The following is a 21,806-nucleotide window of genomic DNA, read 5'->3' as shown; positions in this document are numbered from 1 at the left end:
ACTGCTCTTCCTACCTCCCCCGCCCATCCTTCATCTGCCCCGACCCCACCCCTCCCCTCTCCTGCACCCGATGCTCCCCCTCTCTCCTCATTAACGATATGGACCTCAAACATCCGGGGCCTTCGCTCAAACCTGATGGATCTCTCCATTCAGGTTGCTTCTGACAATCCAGACTTGATCTGCTTAACAGAAACTTTCCTCCTTCAAGATGTCTCTGATTCCTTAATATCTCTTCCTGGTTACTCCCTCCTCCGGTATGATGGACCTGAGCCTCGTCGTGGTGGTGGGGTTGCTGTCTTTATCAAAAACTCTCTTCCTCACTCTCCTTGCACTGCCCTCTCTCCACCCCACCCCCAGGAGTACCTCTGGCTTCGGCGTCCTCTCCGCTCCCACCTTTTGTTCATATGTGTTCTGTACTGTCCTCCAAACAGTGATGATTCCATATACATGTCGCTGTCTGACAACATGGACCAACTTCTATCAATTCATCCCAACTCTCTCTTCCTCATATGTGGCGACTTCAACTGTCATCATGCCAGCTGGCTGGGTGTGGGTTCCTCTCTCACCAGTCATAGTACCTCAGCAAAGGACTTCTGTGACTCATTGGGACTGACACAATCTGTCAATTTCCCGGCCCGGATCTCAGTCAATGGAGTATCTTCTCTTCTCGACTTGGTTATGACAAACTTCCCTGCAAATGTCTGCTGCTCTTCTTCTGCTCCAATCGGTTCTTCTGATCATGTGCTTGTTAAAGTGGACATCTCTCTGGCCATTCTCAGAGAGCCTCCTCAGCGTCGACGAGTCTGGCATTTCACTCAGGCCGACTGGCACGGGCTGCAAGCAACCATCAATCATCTGGACTGGTCTCCCATCTCTACTGCCTCTGACATCAATTCTTCCTGGGAATTCTTCCAAAGCAAACTGCTCTCTCTCATGCACAGATTTATCCCATCTCGTCTTCAGTTGTCATACCCTTCGTCCCATCCATGGTACACTGAATCTTGTGGTGAGGCAGTTGCCCTGAAACAACTTTCCTTTGCCTCTTGGAAGACAAATCCAACTGAAGGTAATCTCAGTTCCTTCCAACAAGTTCGGAACAAGTGTGTGTCTACACTGTCTACCCTCAGGAGTGCCAGGAAGCACTATCTCTCCACATTCAAGAATGAACTCTCAAACCTGTCTCCTTCCTCCAAATCCTGAGTGGCATCTGGTCAAATCCGTTTCTGGTGTTTATTCCCCCTCCATCCCCTCCCTTACCTCAAATGGCTACACAGTTGACACCGCACGTGACAAAGCCGAATGCCTAAACTCTGTGTTTGCCTCAAAATCTTGTGTCCCAAACCCATCTCTCTCTGTTCCCACCTTACCCAGTCGAACCCAACTGCTCCTGGACTCTGTGTCCTCTCCTGACAAGGTGGAGAAGTTTTTGTCAAACCTCGACTCTGATTCTGCAACTGGACCAGATGGCATCAGCCCACGGGTCCTAAAATTCTGCTCTGTCGCTCTATCTCACCCTCTCTCTGTTCTTTTCACCCTCTCTTTTGTTCAAGGTCATCTGCCAGCATCCTGGAAATCAGCAAACATTACCGCTTTACACAAAAAAGGTGCAAAAACAGATCCTTGCAACTACAGACCAATCAGCCTGCTCCCAATTATCAGCAAAGTCATGGAATCCATCATTGCTTTGGATATCAAATCCTTCCTCTTCTCCAATGGCTTGATCTCCAGTCATCAATTTGGATACATACCAGGTCATTCTACTCTGGACATGTTGCTTCTGTTGTCTCCACAATGGATGGAGGTCCTCAATGCCAAACAGGAAATCAGAGCTGTCTCCCTCAACTTATCACGTGCCTTCGATACGGTCTGGCACCCAGCTCTGCTCACCAAACTCTCCTCCTATGGTATCCATGGAAATCTCCATGCTTGGCTTGCCGACTTACTCTCTGGTCGTAGTCAACATGTGGCCCTGAATGCGTTTCTCTCATCTCCTCTTCCTGTTATGGCTGGAGTTCCCCAAGGCAGTGTTCTGGGCCCTGTGCTTTTTCTGGTCTTCACCAATGATCTCTCTGACTCTCTGGAAAATCCTCTCTATCTCTTTGCTGATGACTCCACTCTGCCGCTCCATTCCTCATCCCTCAGATCGGCAGTCTGCAGCCTCCTCACTCTCTGCAGACCTGGACAAAATCACAGACTGGTCAAACAAGTGGAACATGTCTTTCAATCCTGACAAATCTCACACTCTTACTATGTCTCTCCAAAAGACCAACTGGAAAACCCTCCCAGCTACTTTCTCAACAATCCTCTCCAAGAAGTTCTGTCACTCAAGCTTTTGGGTCTCACTATCTGCCATGATCTTTCTTGGGAAAACCACATTTCCAAGCTGGCCTCCAAAGCCAGTCGCCGACTGGGCATCCTCCTTCTCGCGAAGTCCTTCCTTGGCACACCTGAGCTCATCACCACATACAAGGCTTTCATTCGCAGCTCAATGGAATATTGTTGCCCCCTCTGGGCCGGTGCTCCTGCCTCACACCTAGCTCGGCTTCACGCTGTTGAAACCAAAGCTTTCAGAATCATTGGAATCTCCTGCGATGAAGCTAACTCCGAGGGCCTTTCACTCACTCACCGCAGGCAGGTTGGTGGTCTTTCTGTCTTCTACCTACTCCTCTCCAGCCTTACTCCCCAGCTCTCTTTGTGCTCTGTCCCCCAAATATTCCTTCAGGTCGCACAAGATCTCCCAGCAACCCTCTTATGGTGAAATTTGCCAAAATCAAGGCTCTCTATTCACCTTCACTCTTTCATTCCCCTTTTCTCCCGCCTCTGGAACAAACTCCCCCACTCACTTCAATCCCACTCCTCCCTCCAGGTCTTTGTAACAGCTGTTCTCCACCATCTCTTATCTTCCCCCATCCAAAACCTTGATCTTTTCTACCCCCGCTAATTCACCCCAGATCCACTTTTTTTTTTATTTATTTATTTATTCTAACTTCTTTCCTGGAAGTCCTTGCAGTGGCCATTTCTTTTATACCTCTCCCACCTCCCCCCAAACCCCCCCCTCCCACTGTTCTCTCGATGTCCCTGCTCTCAAATGCTGTGTTTGTGTCCTTCCCCCTCTCTCCCCATCTTGTCAACCGCTCCCCTTATTTTGTGTTTTATGTGTCGGTTTGACTTTTTGTGTGATTAATGTTCGCTCTTTCACGAGCCTCGATCTTGTATACAAAAAAAAACAACTAATTAAGAAAAGAGTTTTCCTGAACATTGCAGAGGTCATTAATCTGTATGAGGAACAGGACTCTGTCCAAGCCGCTGCCTTGGGGCACTCCCGCCCCTACTGGGAGATGAGATGAGATGAAAGGATTTGAGAGCTACACACTGAGTGCACAAGTGGAGGAAATCAACAAGCCAGTGAAGAAGGTGACCTTGCTACAGGAAGAGAGCTTGGCAAGCAGAACAGGGCGTCAGACTGTATTGAATGGCAGAGACACAGTCCCAACTTCCTGATTGAGATTCAGTGTCTCTCCCCATTGTTGACAAAGAAGCAGCAGCACATGCATGGTTTCGTACCTGGGAGGGGATTCAAACTGATGATCAGAGATCAGGCTGTTTAAAACAAACAAACGATGTCGCCTGCGATGATGGATTCTGTGATTGTTTCGAATTGCAAGGACGGTACCTGGTCTGTATTGGAGGTATTCTTTTTATTCTTTTTTTCTTCCTTGTTTATTTGAGTGATGTCCACTGTCTTCGGAACAGATGGAAAGCAGCCAGGCTAAGGTGAAGGCCGAAGGCCTGCTTAAAAGTTTCAACAGTGGATATGTGAGATCGGCAGAGCAGGAGTTGAAAACGGGCGTTGATACCATCTGGGATTGTCGTTGAGGCAAAGTCGAGGCTTTCCAGAACCTTGTGTACCTTTTTTTTAGGTGAAAAGGTGATTATGCAGGAGACATTGGATGTGAGGGGATGAGGTATCAGGCAGAAAGGGATGAATTTGATACTTTGAAGCTCTGGAAGCAAACAGCACGATCAGGCATTGAACGTTGTCTGCAGTGGAATCTGCTGTTTTGCCATTTGAAGAGAGGGGTGGGAGATGTTGTGGGGGGGCGGCAACCACTGCAGACAAACTTAACAGGGCATCGACAGGACCTTGAAGAAGGAGGCCGCTCGGAGCTTTGCTAAAGTTTCTGGCTTGCCTGAAGATGGACACTCTTTCATGACGACCACTAATCTCTACGAACGTCCTTGTCTTCCACGCACTTTACGTGCACGCTTTACTACGGGCCTTAGACAAAAGCACAAAAAGGCAAGACAAAATGTCTGGTTTCTGAGAGCTTTTGGAAGGTTCGGTGAGTTGGCTTGGACTGTCCCAGTTCTCTTTTTCATGACACGCTGCAGGTGTGCAGTTTGCGTGATTATATTGTTTTCCTCGGGTTGGCAGGATGGCGTGCAGGTACACGCACTCACCTCGAAGCCGTCCGGCCTGGGTTGGAATCCCAGTATTTTACATGTACGGTGACTCATCGGTGTGTGCCAAATTGCTGACCCAACTACTTGGTCGAACGTCAGGCCAGGCCAGCCAGTTCGTGAAAGACTTGGGCAAAGCTTCCTCCAGCCAACCCCACAAGCGGGAATAATAGCGGCCATTAAAGAAGAAGAATATTGGTTTCCTCCATGAATGCTTTTACCTCATTCTCCCCCACCTGCTGCTAGATTGGCCACTGCTGCTGCTGCTGCTGTTGCTGTTGCTGCTGCTGCTGCTGTTGTTTTAAAACCCATGAAAGTAGCAGCAATTGGATATTCTTGTAGTAAATGTCACCCATTTGTTAACGTTTTTCATTCCGTAGCCATTTTCTTTTTGTGGAATGTGCTTTGTTACATTTGTGCTGTACCCAGAGAACCACTGATTGGGGACAACGTTTTTGCACCTGGCATATGACAGGAACAGAAGCACCTGGCACAGATTCTGTGCAGGTGGAATGCAAATGTAAACATTTCTGTCTAGTTACTTTTTAAAAACTCTGCCATTCAAGGCCTCCACAGCTGCAGGCTGGTGGAATGATATGGCACCCCAGGCCTTGGTCCTTTGGAGGCCTTGCTCTGAGGCTCAGGGAGGCCGTAATGTTCACACACCTGTCCAAGTTCAGCTTCTGCCTGGTTCCTTCTCTGTGCACTATTCATGGGCCTCACAATCACGACATTGATGTTGCCGATGGGGGAGAAAGGGACGTTAGGGGGTGGTCAGGAAGTCAGAAATGTCATGTCAGGAAGAGAGACATAGAGACAGAGACGCACAGAGACAGAGACACACAGAGACAGAGACACACAGAGACAGAGACACACAGAGACAGAGACACACAGAGACAGAGACACACAGAGACAGAGACACAGAGACAGAGACACACAGAGACAGAGACACACAGAGACAGAGACACACAGAGACAGAGACACACAGAGACAGAGACACACAGAGACAGAGACACACAGAGACAGAGACACACAGAGACAGAGACACACAGAGACAGAGACACACAGAGACGCACAGAGACAGAGACGCACAGAGACAGAGACGCACAGAGACACACACAGACAGAGACAGAGACACACAGAGACAGAGACACACAGAGACAGAGACACACAGAGACAGAGACACACAGAGACAGAGACACACAGAGACAGAGACACACAGAGACAGAGACACACAGAGACAGAGACACACAGAGACAGAGACACACAGAGACAGAGACACACAGATACAGAGACACACAGAGACAGAGACACACAGAGACAGAGACACACAGAGACAGAGACACACAGAGACAGAGACACACAGAGACAGAGACACACAGAGACAGAGACACACAGAGACAGAGACACACAGAGACAGAGACACACAGAGACAGAGACACACAGAGACAGAGACACACAGAGACAGAGACACACAGAGACAGAGACACACAGAGACAGAGACACACAGAGACAGAGACACACAGAGACAGAGACACACAGAGACAGAGACACACAGAGACAGAGACACACAGAGACAGAGACACACAGAGACAGAGACACACAGAGACAGAGACACACAGAGACAGAGACACACAGAGACAGAGACACACAGAGACAGAGACACACAGAGACAGAGACACACAGAGACAGAGACACACAGAGACAGAGACACACAGAGACAGAGACACACAGAGACAGAGACACACAGAGACAGAGACACACAGAGACAGAGACACACAGAGACAGAGACACACAGAGACAGAGACACACAGAGACAGAGACACACAGAGACAGAGACACACAGAGACAGAGACACACAGAGACAGAGACACACAGAGACAGAGACACACAGAGACAGAGACACACAGAGACAGAGACACACAGAGACAGAGACACACAGAGACAGAGACACACAGAGACAGAGACACACAGAGACAGAGACACACAGAGACAGAGACACACAGAGACAGAGACACACAGAGACAGAGACACACAGAGACAGAGACACACAGAGACAGAGACACACAGAGACAGAGACACACAGAGACAGAGACACACAGAGACAGAGACACACAGAGACAGAGACACACAGAGACAGAGACACACAGAGACAGAGACACACAGAGACAGAGACACACAGAGACAGAGACACACAGAGACAGAGACACACAGAGACAGAGACACACAGAGACAGAGACACACAGAGACAGAGACACACAGAGACAGAGACACACAGAGACAGAGACACACAGAGACAGAGACACACAGAGACAGAGACACACAGAGACAGAGACACACAGAGACAGAGACACACAGAGACAGAGACACACAGAGACAGAGACACACAGAGACAGAGACACACAGAGACAGAGACACACAGAGACAGAGACACACAGAGACAGAGACACACAGAGACAGAGACACACAGAGACAGAGACACACAGAGACAGAGACACACAGAGACAGAGACACACAGAGACAGAGACACACAGAGACAGAGACACACAGAGACAGAGACACACAGAGACAGAGACACACAGAGACAGAGACACACAGAGACAGAGACACACAGAGACAGAGACACACAGAGACAGAGACACACAGAGACAGAGACACACAGAGACAGAGACACACAGAGACAGAGACACACAGAGACAGAGACACACAGAGACAGAGACACACAGAGACAGAGACACACAGAGACACAGACACACAGAGACACAGACACACAGAGACACAGACACACAGAGACACAGACACACAGAGACACAGACACACAGAGACACAGACACACAGAGACACAGACACACAGAGACACAGACACACAGAGACACAGACACACAGAGACACAGACACAGACACACAGAGACAGAGACACAGACACACAGAGACAGAGACACACAGAGACAGAGACAGAGACACACAGAGACAGAGACGCACAGAGACAGAGACGCACAGAGACAGAGACGCACAGAGACAGAGACGCACAGAGACAGAGACGCACAGAGACAGAGACGCACAGAGACAGAGACGCACAGAGACAGAGACGCACAGAGACAGAGACGCACAGAGACAGAGACGCACAGAGACAGAGACGCACAGAGACAGAGACGCACAGAGACAGAGACGCACAGAGACAGAGACGCACAGAGACAGAGACGCACAGAGACAGAGACACACACAGAGAGACAGAGACACACACAGAGAGACAGAGACACACACAGAGAGACAGAGACACACACAGAGAGACAGAGACACACACAGAGAGACAGAGACACACACAGAGAGACAGAGACACACACAGAGAGACAGAGACACACACAGAGAGACAGAGACACACACAGAGACAGAGACACACACAGAGAGACAGAGACACACACACAGAGAGACAGAGACACACAGAGAGACAGATATTATCGTTGAACTGGCAATCTCGATGTTAGATGAAACAGGAGGTTCAGACGTCTGTCTATTCATGGGGTTTGGGAGGATATCATCCCCTCAGTTGATAGTTTCATTATGAAGAAAATTCATCGGTCAAGTATAATGATGACATGTTGAGAAAGATGGCGAAGGGATGAGATTGTATAACTGAGTAAGGGGGCTATGTTGAGGGTGGTAAATATGGAGGAAGAGAGACGAGGGATGGGGTAAATTAGCTTTGGGTAATTTGTCTGATATGAGAGAGCTTGAACTGTCTGCTTGGGGCCTTTTAATCCTCATGAGGATAAACTGCAAGGCTAAGGTTAGATGGAGGAGGATGCGGTGATGACGGATGGACACGACTGGGTACCACTGAACAATTGTTCAGGGAACCTGAGCACTTGTAGTTGTTTGGAATAGTTTTTCATCATCTGGGCCTGCATGTTTCCTGCCCTGATGCATCCATATTGTTTTTCATAATTCTGGTTTGAAATGCTGTTTCCGTAGGGAGTGTGCCAGGGGGTGGGGGTCAAAGGTGGGGGTTTCCATCCATATCAGATCGCAACCCTCATATCGAAAGTAAATCAGTATTTTCTTGTGCTCAGTGCATTTTGTGTTTAATTGCTGCCAACACAGTTTGCAAATTTCATGCATTACTACAAAACATACCAGCCGACTAATGGGGCTCAGCTACCCACTGGAAGGTGCAACATGTTGGCATGGAGTTCGCAATTAAACCCAATGAGGAGTTTCATGTCGTTAGCGCACCGAGCACACAGGCAGTGATTGCTTTATGAATCCGGGATACGCAGAGTGCAAAAAGGTGAACCTCCCTGCGCTCCTCACCCCAACCTCCACGTTCCTCACCTCACCTCAACCTCCCCTCACCCCAAACTCCTCACCCCTCACCCCAACCTCCACGTCCTCCTGACCCCTCGCCTCAATCTCCCCGCCTCCTCCCCCACCTCACTCCAACCTCCATTCCCCCTCCCCTCACCCCTCACCCCAACCTCCACGCCCCCTCACACCTCACCTCAACCTCCCCTCACCCCAACCTCCACGTGCCTCAACTCCCCTTACCCCAACCTACACGTCCGTCACCTCTCACTCCAACCTCCACGCCCCCCTCCCCCCAACCTCCACGCCCCCCTCCCCCCAACCTCCACGCCCCCCTCACACCTCACCTCAACCTCCCCTCACCCCAACCTCCACGCCCTCCTCACACCTCACCTCACCTCAACCTCCCCTCACCCCAACCTCCACGCGCCTCACCTCCCCTCACCCCAACCTACACTCCCCGCTACACATTCTCCCTCCATCTTACTGCTCCACAATCCTACTAATCTTAAATGTACTAATATTGTCCCACTCTCATTCACCATCTCTTTGAGACTCCACCTTCAAATTCATTTTCACCTGCTCCTCGACGCCTCGTCCCCATATTTGATCCCACCTCTCACATTCTCAAGTCTCATTCGTTTCTGCCCTTCTCTCTTCGACTTCACCACCTTCCTGTTTCCATGATCTCTGCCTATGATTTATTCTTCAAAGTGCTCTTCTTGCGATCCCTTGCTGTCCGGACTCTCAAGCTCATCTTGTTCACCGGTCTGGCCATTTTCAGCTTCCAGGTTTTAACTCTTATTTTCTCGCCACTTCCTCTGTATTTGACCCATTGCAGTTCAGTATATAGATGGGCGCCCAAGTTTATTTGTGGATCCTAGAACATCTCGGGTTCCCAAAGAACTGCTCATGTCTAATTGGTCTATTTGATGCCGGGTGGCTGGTAAACCAAATCCCACAACCTCGTCACCGACTTGCGATCTTCTCCTCACGCTCCTGTAGATCGGTGAACTTGCTGGTGACAAACTTGGCAGGGAAGAACCACAGCCTGAACATCATAGACCTCCTGCACCCCATAGACCCAGCTCGCAGCTCCAAAAAGGTACGTTTTCTCAGCAACAAGAGTCATCGAGCGTATGCAGATATGTATGACTTGAATGTAAACCTGGCATTGGCCTAACGTTGAAGGTAGCTGCCTTAAGATCTTAGGGTCTTGAGTTTGAGCCCCTGTCGTGCCGTTACGTAACACCAGGTGGGTTGACTCGGTCTGTCATCCTTCTGTGGTTGGCAAAATGAGTGCCAGCTTACTGGTAACGGGGGGCACTGCATCAGCGGCACAGCTGCGTTCCAGAGATGATGCAACCAGCAGCCGCAGGCTACATCTATCTATAATTCCAGTAATCTCTGTGTGTGGTCTGTGACCGCTGTTTCTCGACAACCACGGGTCCGATATACTTGAAACTTGCCAGGTATATTGCTGGGGACCCGAGGATGTGCCTTTTCAAGGTTTCATATTAATCGGAGAAGTAGTTACCGAGCTATGTCCAAAAAACGATTCAACCAATCAGAGAGCAGCGAGTTATCACGTGTGCCGAACGTGGCGAACAGACTCTGCCTCGGATGGCACATTTGAGAGCGTATTCATTTATTTCACGTTGGCAAACTATGTTGGCGTTAAACTATGTTTTAAAACTAATTAAAACTAATTTGCGATTCTTTCGCTTTCCTGCGCGTTTGTGCACGCTATGGCGATTTCTTTACCAAACTCCGCAAGCCGTTCGCTTTGGACCAAACCATTTCATGTAAATAGAGGGGGGGGATTGTCACCGTACTCGCAAGCCGTTCGCTTTGGACCAAACCATTTCATGTAAATAGAGGGGGGGGATTGTCACCGTACTCGCAAGCCGTTCGCTTTGGACCAAACCATTTCATGTAAATAGAGGGGGGGGGGGGGGGGATTGTCACCGTACTCGCAAGCCGTTCGCTTTGGCTTTGCGAATGGACCAAACCATTTCATGTAAATAGAGGGGGGGGGGGGATATAATTTTAGATATATATATAGTACGGGCATGCCCTAGTACTAAATAATCTCACTATAATTCACCAAATGTCCGTCCATCCGTCTGTCTGTTTGTCTGTCTGTCCATCCGTTCCCAGGTACCGCAAAAACGGCTGCACCCATCGCAAAGACTCACCTCCATGCCCGTGGGATTCCCATGGGTGACCCCACTAGGAATAATAATATGACATCGATTAAAAAAGAAGAAAAAACCCATTTAAATGAAATTCTCGGAACCTTTTTTCCCCTTAACATTTGGGATGTAGTGAAGGAAATGGCCAAAGTGTCCAATTTAACTTTATTTTACAAAACTGAGTGCGCACTGTCGTACAGGAGACCAATAGTGGATTCGGCAGGTTATCTGAAATGGTGGCAAATGATTATTGAGCTTTTCTGTCTGGCCCAGTCATTTATTGGATCGTCGCCATTTCTGATTGGTTAGTGCTGCCGTTACAAAGGTGTGTGAAGCGTGATGTGCATTGTTTTCCAGGTGAAGGCCGACATGGTGCTCGTGCTTTGTCGAAAGAAACAAATCAGCACATGGCAGTACCTGACATCTGCAGAACATAAGGCCCAGGATAAGCCGTGAGTGCACACACCTTAAACGGACTACCCCCCCCCCCCCCCCCATGTTTGCTTGTCTGAATGTCTAGATGTAGGTGCGGAGATGGATTTCAGCCTGCTCCTTCCTGTTTTATAGACTTTTAAGCAAGGAGGCCACAGCCGTGGATGGCTCGAGGTTTATTGTATTCTTGACACCTGTGAGTTATCAGCTAGAGCTGCTGCAGGGCGAGACCAATGGTGGCAGCGGTGGTACGGGGAGATTTCCTGGTCCTAACTTTATTGCCGCTCGTGCTGCGCGTGAGCCGCGTTACCGGCGGCCCGGAGTGGGATGGATGACCGAGTGAGAGTCATTAGCCTCCTGCCCTGGGCTACAATGAACATCCGCCAAATTTTAAAAACAATATGCCCTTTCATAATGCCATAACCACCCAAGATGTATTGGGCCTCTGGGCGCTGGTGCAGCCACGACAACGAGATTTCCATATTCTATTTTGTACTTGCTCCTAGAATACCTCCAGCAGGTGTAGCAGTTGCTAAAGGAGCTCAGCAAGCAATTGGAAGATGCCTGCTCGTATAACACAGGTGGCAGCAGCATTATCGAGGTTTGGCCTGGGTTTTCCGGCACTATCGGTTGTGTTATAATGGGAGAGCAGGTGAGGATTCCACCTCACAGTACCAGGAATTTGAGTAGAACACCATTTGGTCGTTGGTGTAAGTTTACCATCGATGATACTAGATATGGTAAAACCCAAGATGAGGATGTTTGGAGATGGGGGGTGATGGGGTGCTTGGGCTGAGTGGGGGGAGGGGAGGATGATAGGGTGAGTGGTGGGAGAGGGGGGGTTGCTCTGTCGTTATTTTGACCTGTCTGTTGAAACCATTGTACAAAATATTCCTTTTTCCGCCTCGTTTGTACTTACATTATAGACTTTCTTCACTTCTGATAAGTGTGGATTAACGTGTGCCATGTCCTTCAGATCCATCTTGTTCATGTGATTAATATATTAAGATTAAATATAAATGATCTTGTGAGGAAATATGAAATGTGCATTGCAGTTGTGAGAAGGTGACTGAAGGCCTCCAGGCACTCTCAGAATTCTGTTCACTTGGATATATAATCCACATAGGATGTGAAAATGTTTTCGGACCAACAACTGCGGCACATTTATTCCTGCGTGGCTGCGATGGCCGCTTCGTTTAGCAAAGATACTTAGGATGCAAATGGAATATGCTGTTTTTCTCCTTCTCTCTCTCTCGCCCCACCCATGCGTTTCTCCCCCCTCCGACCCCACAGAACACCAAAATACGATGACACAGTTGACCCAGGGGAGGGCCTGATGGATATGATGAGGAAATTGTACGAGGAGGGGGACGATGACATGAAGAGAACAATCAGCAAGGCCTGGGTTGAGTCGCGAGATAAACAGGCCCGTGGGGAGTTTTGACCGGCATAGCCAAGACCGGTCCTCGCCAACACGCTTCGCCGAGAACAACGTCGTTCATTCGTTTCGACACCGGCCTTGTCCTTCCCATTCCGTTCACATCGGGCTCCGCTCGTCGCATTGCTGCTCCGTTATTTCCTCGAGCCGTCATGGCCACTTGTCACCCGACTCGTGCCGTCCCTTGCCCCAGTCTGCCGACCTCGCTCTCCCGTAGCCTTTACATGACCTTGTTTTTAGGGGTTTTTTTCTTTTTCTCTCCCTCCCGTTTTCATGGTTTATTCTACATCATTCTTTATATAATATCCCAACCCCGTTCTGCCATCCCTTGCCATATTGTCTCACACATGACGGGCAATTTGAATAAACTCCAAGAGGAACAGTTTGTGTGAAGAGCGATGGTTTTTGATTTTGGAAAAGCTGTCACTTTTGAATTCAGGGAATGATGTACATATGAAGCGGTGGTTGTGTCCTTCAACCTGGCGTATAAAAAAAATTGAATTGCAAGTAAAATCCGTCTGTCGCTTTTGAAACGCTTCTTGCATTTTGTGGTTAGTGTGGTGTAGTGTCGTGTTTTGTCGTGGCGTGTGGGCTTTGGGCGTAGTGGGCTTTCCAAATTGCCTTTCTCTGACACGCTGCGGCTCTAACCCTGTTTGCTAACAAGCGTACGCTCATCTGCACCACGTGTAACCCTGAGATAAGGTCCGCTCCGCTCTATCCCTCCCCTCAGATAACCACCGTCGCTGAGGCACCGCGCGCGTCGGACGAGGCCCGGGGAATGCCAAGGCGACTGTTCCTGTGACCGCGTGAATGGAAGGTTACACATAGAAGAGGACGTTGTATGGGAATGTCCTGCCAATTGGGTGCGTTCCGCAGTTGTTTTACCACAAGGAGAGACACAATATGGGATGGTTTTGGGGTGGGTTAGGGGAGATTGGGGGAAGGTTTGGTGTGTTGAATGCATTATATGTGAGGGGAAACGTTTGATGTTGAGGTGTGTTGTGTTGTTGTGCAGTAAAGGTGTGCATGGGACGGTGTGTGCATTGTGTCCAGTGAGAATACACACCCAATGTGGGAGGGGGTGCACGGTGTGGGTAGATGTGCACATTCCATGTGGTGTTATTTAAAATGGACCAACATTGCTTGGAGTTGCCACCGCCCTTTTGTCCATTCACCAGCAGGGACACGGCCCAGCTATCACTCCTTCCTTCCAAGACACCTTTGCCCTCACCCCCCAAATCCCCCAGTTATGACCCCACATTGACCTTTTCTGATGGCTTGGTGCCATGTCTGAAGAGTAACGGGGTTCGACTTTGAGCTGAAGCAAAGTGAACACGCCGTACTCCGCTCTTCAACTTTCTCGCACACTTGCTTTCCCACCCTGAAACAAATTATGCCTTTCCCATGGTTTGTAAAAAATTATTTTCCGGCTCCACAATTTCAAATTTTCCACTCGGATTCCGCTTCCCTCGATGTGTGCTGCGGCGGTTCGTGCCACTTACAGAAAAGGGAGAAATATATAATTTATTAATTGTGACGTCTCTCCCGATAAGGGAATAATTAGCGTCGTGCTCGAGCGAATGTTCTTTTTTGGGTGCCTCGTGTTCCTCCCTCTGGGTTTTATTCGAAACCAAATGGAATTCGCAAAAGTTTTGTAAGTCAGATTCGATTTTACTACTTTATTATTTTTGTTCTTAAAGACGAAGCCATTTTCCAGCGGAATTCCACAACTTAATTTTAGGGTTAGTTCCACGGAATGGATAAAAACTGAAAGAAACGAGAGCTTGAGAGAGCACCAACCCCTCCATATGAATGGGGTCACAGAGGACCAACCCCCTCCATATGAATGGGGTCACAGAGGACCGACCCCCTCCATATGAATGGGGTCACAGAACCACCAACCCCCTCCATATGAATGGGGTCACAGAACCACCAACCCCCTCCATATGAATGGGTCACAGAGCCACCAACCCCCTCCGTATGAATGGGGTCAGAGCCACCAACCTCCTCCATATGAATGGGGTCACAGAGCACCAACCCCCTCCATATGAATGGGGTCACAGAGCACCAACCCCCTCCATATGAATGGGGTCACAGCCACCAACCCCCTCCATATGAATGGGGTCACAGAGCACCAACCCCCTCCCTATGAATGGGGTCACAGAGCCACCAACCCCCTCCCTATGAATGGGGTCACAGAGCACCAACCCCTTCCATATGAATGGGGTCAGAGCCACCAACCCCCTCCATATGAATGGGGTCACAGAGCCACCAACCCCCTCCATATGAATGGGGTCACAGAGCACCAACACCCTCCATATGAATGGGGTCACAGAGCACCAACCCCCTCCGTATGAATGGGGTCACAGAGCCACTAACCTCCTCCATATGAATGGGGTCACAGTGCCACCAACCCCCTCCATATGAATGGGGTCACAGAGCACCAACCCCCTCCATATGAATGGGGTCACAGAGCACCAACCCCCTCCGTATGAATGGGGTCACAGAGCACCAACCCCCTCCATATGAATGGGGTCACAGCACCAACCCCCTCCCTATGGATGGGGTCACATAGCATCAAGCCCCTCCCTATGAATGGGGTCACAGACCACCAACCCCCTCCCTATGAATGGGGTCACAGACCACCAACCCCCTCCCTATGAATGGGGTCTAAGACCACCAACCCCCTCCATATGAATGGGGTCACAGAGCCACCAAGCCCCTCCATATGAATGGGGTCACAGAGCCACCAACCCCTTCCATATGAATGGGGCCACAGAGCACCATCCCCCTCCATATGAATGGGGTCACAGAGCCACCAACCCCCTCCATATGAATGGGGTCACAGAGCACCAACCCCCTCGCTATGAATGGGGTCAGAGCACTAACCCACTCGCTATGAATGGGGTCAGACAGCACCAACCCCCTCGCTATGAATGGGGTCAGAGCACTAACCCACTTGCTATGAATGGGGTCAGAGAGCACCAATCCCTTCCCTTTGAAAGGAGCAATGGGAACATCGATCATAATCATTTCATTTCCACATGGTTCTTTTTTTGTACACAAAATCGAGGCTCGTGTAAGAGCAAACAATCACAAAAAACATAAATGGACACATAGAACATATAATGAAGGGAGCGGGAGACAAGAGAGGGAAGCACACAAGCAACAACAGTAGAGAACAGGAACGTCGGTAGATCTGTGGAAGGGGGAGGGCTGGGGGAGGAGGGGGGGAATACACGGTATAAAGCAAATGAACACTACTAGGAATTTCAGGAATGAAGTTGGGGATTGAAAGAGGCAGATTTGGAGTGTATTAACGGGGGTAGAAAATATCAAAGTTTTAGATTGGGGAAGATAAGAGAAGGTTGTCAAGAGCTGTTTTAAAGACCTGAAAGGATGAGTGGGATTGAAGAGAGTGTGGGAGTTTGTTCAAGAGGCGGGAGAAAAGGGGAATGAAAGAGTGAAGGTGAGCCCTTCCCTATGAATGGGGTCACAGAGCACTAAGCCCCTCCATATGAATGGGGTCACAGAGCACCAACCCCCTCCATATGAATGGGGTCACAGAGCCACCAACCCCCTCCATATGAATGGGGTCACAGAGTACCCCATTCATATGGTCATTCATTCATATGTGGCCTAGATTTTGGCAGTTTAACCATAAGAGGGTTACTGGCAGATCTTGTGCGACCTGAAGGAATATTTGGGGGACAGAGCCCAGAGAGAGCTGGGGGGGGCAAGGCCAGAGAGGAGACGGTAGAAGACAGCAAGACCACCAACCTGCCTGCGGTGAGTGAGTGAAAGGCCCTCAGAGATAGCTTCATCGCAGGAGATTCCAAGGATTCTGAAAGCTTTGGTTTCAACAGCGTGATGACGAGCTAGGTGTGAGGCAGGAGCACCAGCCCAGAGTGGAGAGCAGTACTCCATTGAGCTGCGGATGAAAGCCTTGTCTGTGCTGAGGAGCTCAGGTGTGCCAAGGTAGGACTTCGCACGACGGAGGATGCCTAGTCGGCGACTGGCTTTGGAGGCCAGCTTGGAAATGTGGTTTTCCCAGGAAAGATCATGGCAGATAGTGAGACCCTAAAGCTAGAGAGACAGAACTTCTTGGAGAGGATTGTTGAGAAAGTACATGGGAGGGTTGTCCAGTCGGTCTTTCAAGGAGAGACATTGTGAGAGTGTGAGATTTGTCAAGATTACCGGTCTTCACACAAAATTATACTTTCACATAAATATAACACCACTTCACACAAAATTATACATTAGCATCTTACTATAATTCACCAAATGTCCGTCTGTCCGTTCGAAGGTACCGTAAAAACTGCTGAACCGATCGCAAAGATATTGTGGGTGGATAATCCTGGGATCTCCAGGAGTAAAATAGGCTATTTGGTTTTCCCAATTTCAGCTTTGGTCTCCAGCATTCTCAGGTTTGGACTCCCGCATAACATTCGCGTTCGCATAACGTCCATTGTTCTCATTGTGACGACGCACAAACGGCTGCACCCGGGAAAGCATCATGTCTCCATCAATCGCTAACAGATCGCTGTCTCCATCGATCTTGCCAAGGCCGTAACACCTATCGGCTCAAAATCCTTTTAACTGTTGATTTGGTACACTTACACGTATCGGGAATTTGGTGCACGTATCGGGAGTACATACGACACAGCGATTGTGAACACGATTATCGATCACGATTCACGATCATAGTGTGTCAATCACGATGGAATAATATTTACCGATATGAACAGTGATGTGGCTTTTATTGAAATTCTACAAATACTGTTTAGATTTTGATGATTTGCGTGTGATATGATTCAACGGACGTTTATATGAATCATTTAAAATTAAAAAAACCTTCAATTTCTGATGTTTTGCCATCGCCATATGCAGACTCGCCACGGTCCCACGATCGATGTTTCTAACCGTGAACGTACCCATTTGTTTGCCAACGGGTACGTTTTTCATGGAAGTCATTCACGAACTTGCTGTCCATGTCTGACGTGCGACTGAAGGTGCGACAGGAATGTGGAATTTATTGGTTTCATGCTTTACCATTCGCCGTATCTGCATTGCCTGTTTGCTTCTGGCCTCCCACCCGTGCATAGCACGGGTATCTCTCGTTACTATAACACCACTTCAGACAAAATGAAACATTCGCATTACTATAACACCAATTCACACAAAATTATACATTAGCATTACTATAACACCACTTCACACAAAATGAAACATTAACATTACTACAACACCACTTCGCACAAAATGAAACATGAGCATTACTATAACACCACTTCACACAAAATTATACATTAGCATTACTATAACACCACTTCACACAAAATGAAACATTCGCATTACTATAACACCACTTCACACAAAATTATACATTAGCATTACTATAACACCACTTCACACAAAATGAAACATTAACATTACTACAACACCACTTCGCACAAAATGAAACATTAGCATTACTATAACACCACTTCACACAAATTTATACATTATCATTACCATAGCACCACTTCACACAAAATTATACATTAGCATGCCTATAACACCACTTCACACAAAATTATACATCAGCATTATTATAACACCACCACACAAAAGTATACATCAGCATTATTATAACACCACTTCACACAAAATTATACATTATCATTACTATAACACCACTTCACACAAAAGTATACATTAGCATTATTATAACACCACTTCACACAAAAGTATACATTAGCATTATTATAACACCACTTCACTCAAAATTATACATTAGCATTATTATAACACCACTTCACACAAAATTATACATTAGCATTGCTATAACACCACTTCACACAAAATGAAACATTAGCATTACTATAACACCACTTCACACAAAATGAAACATTAGCCTTACTATAACACCACTTCACACAAAAGTATACATTGGCATTATTATAACACCACTTCACAAAAAATGAAACATTATCATTACTATAACACCACTTCACACAAAATTATACATTAGCATTATTATAACACCACTTCACACAAAATTATACATTAGCATTACAATAACACCACTTCACACAAAAGTATACATTATCATTACTATAACACCACTTCACACAAAAGTATACATTAGCATTACTATAACACCACTTCACACAAAAGTATACATTAGCATTATTATAACCACTTCACACAAAAGTATACATTAGCATTATTATAACACCACTTCACACAAAATGAAAAATTAGCATTACTACAACACTTCACACAAAATTGTACATTAGCATTATTATAACACCACTTCACTCAAAATTATACATTAGCATTATTATAACGCCACTTCACACAAAATTATACATTAGCATTACTATAACACCACTTCACACAAAATGAAACATTAGCATAACTATAACACCACTTCACACAAAATGAAACATTAGCATTACAATAACACCACTTCACACAAAATTATACATTAGCATTACTATAACACAACTTCACACAAAATTATACATTAGCATGCCTATAACACCACTTCACACAAAATTATACATTAGCATTATTATAACACCACTTCACACAAAAGTATACAGTAGCATTATTATAACACCACTTCACACAAGATTATACATTATCATTACTATAACACCACTTCACACAAAACTATACATCAGCATTATTATAACACCACTTCACACAAAAGTATACATCAGCATTATTATAACACCACTTCACCCAAAAGTATACATTAGCATTACTATAACACCACTTCACACAAAATTATACATTATCATTACTAGAACACCACTTCACACAAAATTATACATTAGCATTACTATAACACAACTTCACACAAAATTATACATTAGCATGACTACAACACCACTTCACACAAAATTATACATTAGCATGACTATAACACCACTTCACACAAAAGTATACATTAGCATTTTATAACACCACTTCACACAAAAGTATACATTAGCATTATTACAACACCACTTCACACAAAATTATACATTAGCATGACAATAACACCTCTTCACACAAAATTATACATTAGCATTATTATAACACCACGTCACAAAATTATACATTATCATTACTAAAACACCACTTCACACAAAATTATACATTAGCATTACTATAACACCACTTTACACAAAATTATACATTAGCATTACTATAACGCCACTTCACACAAATACATTATCATTACTATAACACCACTTCACACAAAATTATACATTAGCATTACTATAACACAACTTCACACAAAATTATACATTAGCATGACTATAACACCACTTCACACAAAATTATACATTAGCATTATTATAACACCACTTCACACAAAAGTATACATTAGCATTATTATAACACCACTTCACACAAAATGAAACATTAGCATTACTATAACACCACTTCACACAAAATGAAACATTGGCATTATTATAACACCACTTCACACAAAAGTGTACAGTAGCATTACTATAACACCACTTCACACAAAATTATACATTATCATTATTATAACACCACTTCACACAAAATTATACATTAGCATTACTATAACACCACTTCACACAAAATTATACATTCACATTACTATAACACCGATTCACACAAAATTATACATTAGCATTACTATAACACCACTTCACACAAAATTATACATTAGCATTATTATAACACCACTTCACACAAAATTATACATTAGCATTACTATAACACCACTTCACACAATTATACATTAGCATTACTATAACACCACTTCACACAAAATTATACATTAGCATTACTATAACACCACTTCACAACACTCATTGTGCATAAATCCTTCCCTTGTGCTTTGAATGAGTGGTGTTGTGAAGGAATGAAATTTAAGATTTTCTTCACCTTGATGTTGTTTTCGTTGTTGTGGGATCTTCAATTGACTCGATACCGATACATCAATGCAACCTCATCCCAAGGCAAATCCCCATCTTGTTTTGTACCAATCATCCCAAAGAAAATCACTATCTTGTTTGGTACCAATCATCGCAAGGCAAATCCCCATCTTGTTTCGTACCAATCATCCCAAGGCAAATCACCATCTTGTTTGGTACCAATCATTCCAAGGCAAATGCCCATCTTGTTTGGTACCAATCATTCCAAGGCAAATCCCCATCTTGTTTCGTACCAATCATCCCAAGGCAAATCACCATCTTGTTTGGTACCAATCATTCCAAGGCAAATGCCCATCTTGTTTGGTACCAATCATTCCAAGGCAAATGCCCATCTTGTTTGGTACCAATCATTCCAAGGCAAATCCCCATCTTGTTTCGTACCAATCATCCCAAGGCAAATCCCCATCTTGTTTCGTACCAATCATTTCAAGGCAAATCCCAATCTTGTTTCGTACCAATCATCCCAAGGCAAATCACCATCTTGTTTGGTACCAATCATCCCAAGGCAAATCACCATCTTGTTTGGTACCAATCATCCCAAGGCAAATCACCATCTTGTGTGGTACTGTGGAATCTACATCAGTACCAATACATACAATAATACAATAATAATACAATATATTTACATCAGTACCAATCATCCCAAGGCAAATGCCGATCTTGTTTTGTACTGTGGAATCTACATCAGTACCAATGCATACAATAATACAATAATAATACAATATACCTACATCAGTACCAATCATCCCAAGACAAATGCCCATCTTGTTTCGTACGAATCATGAGGCTAAATGTTTGTATGGACCAGCAGAGTCTGTCCCGCAACGTCTAGTTTTATGCATTCGTTTGCTTTGCCTCCTCATCCTTTTTTTCCCCCCGAACTTTGCCTCCTCATCCTCTGTGTTTACCCGAACTTTGCCTCCTCATCCTCTGTGTTTACCCGAACTTTGCCTCCTCATCCTCTGTGTTTACCCGAACTTTGCCTCCTCATCCTCTGTGTTTACCCGAACTTTGCCTCCTCATCCTCTGTGT

General features: G+C 46.3%; 1 protein-coding gene across 1 annotated transcript in view; it reads left to right on the top strand.

Moving 5' to 3' along the window:
- The window catches only part of CACYBP (calcyclin binding protein), a 138,615-nt gene extending 125,405 nt beyond the window's left edge, over positions 1-13,210 (top strand). The window contains exons 4-6 of the mRNA XM_068134884.2: positions 9,769-9,868; positions 11,316-11,410; positions 12,684-13,210. Coding sequence (XP_067990985.1) covers positions 9,769-9,868; positions 11,316-11,410; positions 12,684-12,834 — 346 coding nt within the window. The 3' untranslated portion in view covers positions 12,835-13,210. The remainder of the gene's footprint in view (positions 1-9,768; positions 9,869-11,315; positions 11,411-12,683) is intronic.
- Positions 13,211-21,806: the final 8,596 nt, after the last annotated feature.

The sequence above is a fragment of the Myxine glutinosa genome, chromosome 13, assembly GCF_964187855.1.
Source record: "Myxine glutinosa chromosome 13, kmMyxGlut1.1, whole genome shotgun sequence".
Lineage (NCBI taxonomy): Eukaryota > Metazoa > Chordata > Myxini > Myxiniformes > Myxinidae > Myxine > Myxine glutinosa.
This window is presented reverse-complemented; position numbering and strand designations above follow the sequence as displayed.